This window comes from Neophocaena asiaeorientalis, unplaced genomic scaffold, assembly GCF_003031525.2.
Source record: "Neophocaena asiaeorientalis asiaeorientalis breed wild unplaced genomic scaffold, Neophocaena_asiaeorientalis_V1.1 scaffold282, whole genome shotgun sequence".
In the NCBI taxonomy this organism is placed as follows: domain Eukaryota; kingdom Metazoa; phylum Chordata; class Mammalia; order Artiodactyla; family Phocoenidae; genus Neophocaena; species Neophocaena asiaeorientalis.
Window position 1 is genome coordinate 1056272 of NW_020172595.1, and position 8813 is coordinate 1065084.

At 45.7% G+C, this 8813-nt stretch overlaps 1 protein-coding gene across 3 annotated transcripts in view; it reads right to left on the minus strand.

The window, feature by feature from the left end:
• Nucleotides 1-3992: 3992 nt before the first annotated feature.
• PRR3 (proline rich 3) overlaps nt 3993-8813 on the minus strand; it is a 5769-nt gene continuing 948 nt past the window's right edge. For 2 of the 3 annotated variants that reach the window (XM_024738571.1, XM_024738569.1), the window contains 3 exons: nt 8229-8291; nt 5558-5848; nt 3993-5272 (listed from right to left, as the gene is read on the minus strand). In XM_024738571.1, the coding sequence (XP_024594339.1) occupies nt 5166-5272; nt 5558-5848; nt 8229-8291 (461 nt within the window). In that variant the 3' untranslated portion in view covers nt 3993-5165. The remainder of the gene's footprint in view (nt 5273-5557; nt 5849-8228; nt 8292-8813) is intronic. The other variant, XM_024738570.1, reaches the window with a different exon arrangement.

Below are 8813 nucleotides of genomic sequence, written 5' to 3' on the forward strand. Positions count from 1 at the left end.
GGGGCCCGGAACGAGGCGGGCTCTCTACGCCTGCGCTGTCGACCCCGCCCCCGGATGGCCCACGAGCGCCGCGCCATCATCTCCGGGCAGTGCTTGCGGCGGGGGTCCGCCCACTCGGGTCGCGACAGCAAGTTTATGACGGTTGGGGAACCCCAACGCAGTGACTCCGCGACGCCGCGTGACTAAGGACTGAACATAATAATTTCCGACTAGTATGAAAGAGTAAAGTCATGTTTTCTCTTTTCTTTTTTTAAGAAACTGAATGCTACCTTGTACCAGCCCCGTGACGTCTGGTTAGGAGCAGAAGGGCGCAGTCCACCGACTCAGGAAGAGGCCTTGTCGGTCAAGTGTTGAGATGTGTCACAAAATCCCGAGGTGTAGAGGTGTAAACGAGGAGGAACTCTAGCCTAACAAACAGAAGTCACGGTGCGGTGGAGCTTCAGTTCACCTTTTTTTTTTTTTCTTTTTTGGTAACAGCCTTTCTGAGGTGTAATTGAGTTACCATAAGCCGCGTATACAATAGACAGCCAATAAACTGCAAAGTGTACACTTTGATAAGTTTTGACATGTACACACCGGTTAAATCACCACCACAATCAATATTTGGGTACTTCTTTTTTTGTGTGTGTGACTCTTGGATTCATTGGAACTTCCTGACTTTTTTTTTTAATAAATTTGTTTTTACTTTTGGCTGTGTTGGGTCGTTGTTTCGGTGTGCGGGCTTCTCATTGCAGTGGCTTCCCTTGTTGCAGAGCATGTGGGCTCTAGGCGCACGGGCTTAGTTGCTCCGCGGCATGTGGGGTCTTCCCGGACCAGGGATTGAACCCATGTCCCCTGCATTAGCAGGCAGATTCTTAACCACTGCGCCACCAGGGAAGTCCGACCTCGGTGTTTTTAAGAGGTGGGCTGGCCCTCACATCTAGGCCATGGTGTTCTCACATTGAACATAACCTCAGAACACCCATGCCAGACAAGGCCAATCTGTGACTGTGATGAAGTAAGACAGAGTCTATAATCTTGTGTAAGTGCAGACAAAAACAAGGTTACTATGCAAACCATAAATTCTGAACAGGTCCCTCTCAGCTAAAATGAGTAGTAGCTGCTTTTTTGCTAGTTACAGCTTCAGCCATGTTTCATTTCTCCCCCCAGAGGAGACTCTGTTATCTGTGGGTTCCACATATTCGGATTCAACCAACCTAGTATCAAAATATTAGGGGAAAAAAGAAATTCCAGGAAATTCCAAAAAGCAAATCTAAATTTGCTGCATACCAGCTACTACTTACATAGCATTTACATTGTATTTATAACTATTTACATGGCATTCACATTGTATTCAGTATTATAAGTCATCTAGAGATGACAAAGTATAGGAGAGGATGTGTGCAGGTTATACGCAGATATTATGCCATCTTATACAAGGGACTTGAGCATCCTTGGATTTTGGCACATGACGGGGTCCTGGAACCAATTCCCCATAGATGCCGAGGGATGACTGTATTAAAATGTGAAATGATAGAATTGCTCCCACTTCCTGGGAGCACTCAATCTAGATTCCCCACTTCCTTGAATCTTCCCCCAAATCACAACACAAACCCTAACACAAACACAAATCCTAATCACTCCTAACCCTCTCTTAGTGAGATCTCTGCAGGTGATGTGTGGTCTTTGGCTGGAGGGCACTGACACTTGACTGTCTTATTCTCTATTTCATGTCCAAATTCTAGCAGGGAGGCACTGGTAGAGGATGTTCATCCTCCTCTAATGTTTTTACCTGCTGAAGGGCCAAGAGTTTGCTTAGTACGTGGCTGCCTGAATAAAGAGTACTTTTCAAGCCTCACTGGGGCCAAGGATTGGCCACAGGACTAAGTTATGGCCAGTGATGTGTAAGTTAAAGAGGGTATGTTAGCTTGGAGGTAATTTCCTCTGCCCTTCCTCCGTCCTGAGGCCTGGAGCATGGATAAGTGAGCTAGAGTTTCACTGCAGACTGTGAATAGGAGGGTCTGGCCCCAAGAATCATGGAACTGAGAGCTAGGGGGGAGCAGGGGTTCTGAACACCTGAGGACCTTGTGGTGGCATGATTGTCACACATGCCTTGTACTACACTTCTTGACTTGTGAGAGAAATAAACTTCTATCTTGCTTTAAGACTAATTTTGGTTTGTTACAACTGAACTTAAAACTCATAACTGGGCCATAATAGGTGCTTAATATTTAGAGTGAAGGAATGTGTCCACGCTCATAGCTTCAACCACTACCTATATGCAAGTAACTCAGATTTATGTCTCTAGTTTTAATCTGAGTACCAAATCTGTATATCCAGCTACTTACTTTATATCTCTCCTTGGATGTATGAAAAGATGCAACCATTCCAAAAGCAAATTAGTGGCATTCTGCCTGTTTTCTTCTAATACCTTTCCAAACAGCACTTGGTTATGCGAGCCAGAACGACCCGACCCTGGGAAACCTAAAATACTTCCATTTTGGTCTATTTCCAAATGTTCACGTTTCTTCCACTCCGCTACCCAAGTCTATACCACCACCAACTCCCTCGGACTGCTCAAGTAACTTGCTAATGCCACTTCCAAGCCTGGCCAGCTCCATACAGAGGTCATCTTTTTGAAAAACCTATCTAATTTATGATACCCACCTGCCTAAAATTCTTCAAAGGCTTCTGTCTTAAGACCCAAATCCTCATGTTCTGCAAGGCCCTGAGTCGTCTAGCTCCTTTTCCTTCTCCTCGCCTCTCACTCTTCCCATCTCCTCTTAGCAACACCTTTGCCTGGACTCTGCTCTCCCACCTCACCTCCTGCTTGTGCTCAGAGCTTGTCTCACCTGCCATCTCCCCAGACTCCGTTTATTACATGCTCCCTCACCACGCCTTCTTTTTTTAAACATAAATGTATTTATTATTTATCTTTGGCTGCATTGGGTCTTTTTTTTTTTTTTTTAACCATCTTTATTGGGGTATAATTGCTTTACAATGGTGTGTTAGTTTCTGCTTTATAACAAAAGGTCTTACCTGTTGTTTTGTTTTGTTTTTGTGGTACACGGGCCTCTCACTGTTGTGGCCTCTCCTGTTGCGGAGCACAGGCTCCGGACGCACAGGCTCAGCGGCCATGGCTCACGGGCCCAGCCTCTCCGCAGCATGTGGGATCTCCCCAGACCGGGGCACGAACCCGCGTGCCCTGCATTGGCAGGCAGACTCTCAACCACTGTACCACCAGGGATGCCCTGCATTGGGTCTTCGTTGCTGCGCGCAGGCTTTCTCTAGCTGCTGCGAGCTGGGGCTTCTCACTGTGGTGGCTTCTCTTGTTTCAGGGCACAGGCTCTAGGCGCGCAGGCTCGCTAGTTGTGGCACGCGGGCTCAGTAGTTGTGGCTCGCGGGCTCTAGAGTGCAGGCTCAGTATTTGTGGCGCACGGGCTTAGTTGCTCTGCAGCATATGGGATCTTCACGGACCAGAGCTTGAACCCTTGTCCCCTGCATTGGCAGGCGGATTCTTAACCACTGTGCCACCAGGGAAGTCCCCGTCTCGCTTCTTCATAGCACTTCTGACAGGTACTTCACGCATACTGGTGACTTTTTCACTAACGTGTCTCCTCTTGTAGATTTTAAATGCATTGATTTCGGCTCTCCATTTTCTCTAGCATCTAGTACATTGCCTGGCCCACACGCATGCTAGAGATATTTGTTGAAAGATTGCTTTGTCATTACCACTCCATAAACCTCAAACCATAAATGCAGGTAAAATGTTTAAAAATTACTCCATGGATACCCGGCCTTTCCTTTTTCTCAACAAAACTTTACCCTTGAACAAAATGCAACCTGGTCGGGTTGATTCCCATAGGTTAATGGGACGCCACTGGCTTCCTCAGACTGGAAGAAACTTCTAGCAACACTGCGTATGAACTAAATGAAGAATAAACTGACTCCAAGAAGAACAGCCTCACTTGCACCTCCTGAGATGACTGGAACACAGGGATTAAAGAAAATGCTTGTTTCCGCTGCATTTATTACTAATATAAAAACATGTTAGAAAGAAAAAAAATTCATTCTCAGTTCTCCAACGGCTCTCATCCCTCCCTCTTGCCCACACAACTCCTGACCCATTTCCCCAGGGCCAGTTCAAAACTGAACCTGTTCACTGCCGTTTTCACAGAAAACAACCAGTGCCAGGGATGCAGGGGAAGAAGGTTGGAAGAGGGCGACAGTACTGTCCAAGTTCCACCCACAGTTAGACGAGGTGGAGATTCACAGAATTCAAACGAAAGGGCTGGTGGCCTCACAATGACATAGTCTAAAATGGGCTGGAGAGGAGGTAGGGTAGAGGACACCTCTCGGGCCTGTGTCAAACCCAGAGAAACTGATACCGGGAGAATGGGGAGGACCAGGCAGGCAGCCTTGTGGAAGTTTCACAGTTCTCCCACGTCGGGAGGTGGGGAAAGTCTAGAGGCCACCAACGGCCCCACGCATTTTGGCAGAAAAACTCACTCTAGCGTTGGGAAGTCACAAAAATGCCATGGACACTGAGAAAGGCTATGAGGGGATGCACAGTCTCACAAAGCACAGTGATCACAGACCATAGCGGTGGAGATCATGCTACTGATGCAGAAACTACAAAATCCAAAAGCAGGGAACGTGGCCTCTCAGGAGTGACTCTGCACCAGTCATCCCAACTTGACCCCAGGTCAGACAAGCTGGTGAGTGTCACAGAGCAGCTGACAACACTGGGGGAAGGGGGTGTCACATAAAAAGGACTTAAAACAAGCAGCGAGAAGGGAATGGTAGGAAACTGCTCCAGGGCTCTCAGGAATCCAGGGCGCTACCTGCGGCTGGGTGGACAGATGCACAAGAAACAGCACCAAAGAGGTTTCCTGTTCTGCAGTCAGCTGGCGAGGGGGAAGAGGATCCAGGAGGCAGTTGAATGGAGCAAAGATGGGGTCCCGGAGACGAGTCTCTGGAGGCTGCATCAGAAGGAAGAGTGCACACCGTGCACCAGTCACGGAACACAGCTCTGGACCCCAAGTGGGGTAGGTGGTGATGGAGCTGGGCATCACTGACTGAGGGCGGCAGGTGAACGGCCTCGCGGTAGCCATCACAGGGCCACAGGGAAGTATATGGCCGCCAAGTCAGAGGGCTCCTTCCAGTCTGGATGGGAAGGCACAGTCTCACAGAGGAGGTCCATTTACGCCAGGGTGGTAGAAGGCACAGAGGTCCTCATATCGACAGTGGCCCTTTTTGGCAAAGTGTCGGCAGACGGGGCGGTCAGATTTGTCTGTGAACAAGCAAAAACCGGGCAGTTTAAAATGCGAGTAAGAAAAAAAACAAATGTAACAAAAAGCAGAGATAGAGAAGGCAGTGAGATTTCCTACTCACTACCATTTCCAGATATGATGGAATGGTAGTCTTTCTCCTGGGAGAAAAAACATTCAGGGCTACTCCTACTTCAAAAGGACAAAGGACAGCCCAAAGAAGAAGAGCCATGGGCATTCTGGACATGAGGTCACTTTGGGAGTGATGGGTGTTCAATGTGTGCAGGCATAAAAAAAATGGACCTCACCTTCCATAACCTGGGGTCCATCCTTGGGTGGGCAGGTATTCTTGATAAGAGACCAGCTTTTGAGCCTTCGAGGATTTCTCTGCTCTTTGTGAAAGCCTCCCCTGGAGGGACCCCCATGGCCTGGTCCAGGAAAAGGAGGCTCAGCACTGACCCCCCACCAACCACGACCATATGGGCCAGACCTGGGGCCTAGGCCTCCCCGAATTGGGCCTCTGCCCCGGGGAGGAGGTGGGAGACTCAGCAGTGGTGGGATCATTGGTCCCCTTGATCCCGGAGGACCTCTGTGAAGAGCTGAAGAGAGAGAGAGAAGGAGAGGGAGAGAGGGAGAGAGAGCAAGAGAGAGAGAAACATGGAAAGGTGATCAATGGCTAGCTTAATCCAGATAATGAAGCCCTGATTTTTTAAAAACTTTTTATTGAAGTACAATATACATACCAAAAAATACACAATTTTAAGTGCACAACTCAATCATCACCAAAGTAAACACACCTGTGTTTCCACTAACACAGGCTAGAGAAGGGATAGAACCTTATTAGCACTTCAGAAGCCCCACCCCCTCATGCCCCTCCTCCCCCACTATCCCACCCTACTCCCCAAAAGTAACAGCTATCCTGACTTCTAGCATCATAGGTTAGTTTTTGCCTGTTTTTGAACTTTGCATAAATGAAATCATACAGTCTGCATTCTTTTGTGTCTGGATCCTTTCGCTCAACATCATGTTTATGAGATTCATCCAGGTTGCCTGTAGCGGGAGTTCCTTCATTTTCATTGCAGTGTAGTATCTCATTGTATGCACATACAACTTATTTAGCCATTCTACTGTGGTGGATTCCAGTATGGGGCTATAACGAAAAATGCTGCTATGAACGTTTTTATACGTGTCTTCGGTACACACATGGATTCATTTCTGTTGAGTATATACGTAGTAGACATATTACTGGGTCCTCAAGTATATGTATGCTCAAGTTTAAGGAAGTCAAACTTTTTTTTTCCAAAGTGGTTGTACCAACTCACACCCCCACCAGCAGTTGTTCCACAGACAACCTGTTGTTCCTTGACAACACTTGGTAATGTTGATCTTTTTCATTTTTGCCATTCTGGTGAGTGTGAAAAGTGGTGTTTTGTTTTGAAATTGTGGTTAAAACATGTAACATAAATTTTGCCATCTTAACTACTTCTAAGTGTACATCTCTGTAGTGTTAAGTAAATTCATCTTGTTGGAAACAGATCTCCAGAAATTTTTCATCTTGCAAAACTGAAAGTTTATAGCTACTAAACAACTCTTTTCCCCTCCTCCACCCAGCCCCTGGCAACAACCATTCTACTTTCCATTTCTATGAATTTAACTACTTTAGATACCTCAGATCAGTGGAAACATAGAGCAGTTGTTTTTTTGTGACTGGCTCATTTCATTTAGCATGGCCTCAAGGTTCACCCGTGCTGCAGCATGTTACAGGATTTTCTTCCTTTTGGGGGCTGGATCATATTCCATTATATGATTATACCACATTTTGTTTATCCATTCATCCATCAACAGACATTTGGGTGGCTTCCATCTCTTGTCTACTGTGGATAGTGCTGCTATGAACATGGGTGTGCAAGTCCCTCTTCAAGATCCTGCTTTCCATTCTTTTGGGTAAATACCCAGAAGTGGAATTGCTGGATCATACAGTAGCTCTATTTTTAATTTTTTGAGAAATCTCCATAATGTTTTCCATAGTGGTTGGACCACTTTACAATCCCACCAACAGTACACAAGGGGCTCAGTTTCAAACTTATGTGTTTTTATCTTGCATTTATTTGATGACTAATGATGTTGAGTTCTTATCCATGTTTTTGGGTATTTAGATTGGTTTTTATCAGGTGGCTGTTCTGGTCTTTTGCCCATTTTTCTAACAGGTTGTCAGAGAGTTTTTATATATTCAAGATATCAGCGCTTTATTGGTTATATTGTTGCAAGTATCTTCCACTCTGTGGCTTCCTATTAACTTCTTAATGGTGTGATTTGATTAACAGAAGTTCATATTTTCTAACATAGTTCAGTTTATCTTTCCTTTATAGTTAGTGTGTGTGTTTCTTGTCTGTTTAAAAGCTCTCATCTACTTTAAGCCCATGAAACACATTTGTTTTCTAGAATTATTTCTTTACCCATGAATATCCAATTAATTCAGCATCATTTACTGAAAAGACCACTATTTCAGTTCCATCTTCATCATCAATGAAATGGCCACATATGTGTGGGCCTGTTACTGGACTCTTTATGCCGTTCTGTTGATTTATATATCCATTGTTGGGCCAATACCACACTGTTACAACTACTACAGGCTTACAATAAGTCTTGATATTCAGAGTAAGCCCTTCCACTTCAAGATTATCTTTGCAACCTCTCACCCTGATCCTCTGCGTTTCCATACAAAAACATAGAATGTTTATTTCTACAAAAACACTGTAGGGATTATAATTGGGAGCGCACTGAATCTATAGGTCAGTTTGGGAAGAAATGACATTTTTACAACATTGAGTTTTTCCAGGCTGTCAATACACAACATCTCTCCATTCATTTAAGTACAAAATTCCTGATCTTTTTATTTTAAGTCCTTTCTGGGTTATAGTCCCTCCCTTGCTCCCTTCTCAGGACCTAATCAAAGGATGAGGGCCCCTTCCTCCTCACCTGACTTGGGGTCACCAGGCTTTCCATTGGCCATGGGGGGAGGGCCCAGAAGGCTGGGTGGTCCTAAGGGCAGACATGAAAATATGGTCATCAGAATGGACTAAAAAACTGATGATCCTGTTCTTAGATGTTTGTCTTCTATTACTCATTTCTTAATCTAACCAGCAAAGCCAGGTATGTTCTCAGCAGTGTTATGAGTTCTCACCCCATCTATTTCCAAAGCGTTTTCAGGATTTGCAAAGTGGAGACTCAGCCAAGTCAAGGGAGATAATGAGGGAAGGATACCTACAAACTTTCTCTTTCCCTTACATTGTTGCTATCCAAAAGATCCCAAGGGATTCCAGAGGTAATCCAATTCCTCTCTTTCACTGCTGGCCAATCAGATAGCTCTCCCCCCACCCCCCCACCTCCGAGTAGTTTACAGAAGGCTGCACTTCCACATTCCCCGTGAACGTCTGGTCACAAATTGTCATCCCAGTCATCTTAACCTACAACCTCTCTAGGGCCCCTCTCCCCTGTCGTTTTGCGGCTGCGCACACGAGCTCTTTATCTTCTCCCCTGCCTTCTTTAGAAAGGAAAGTGGCT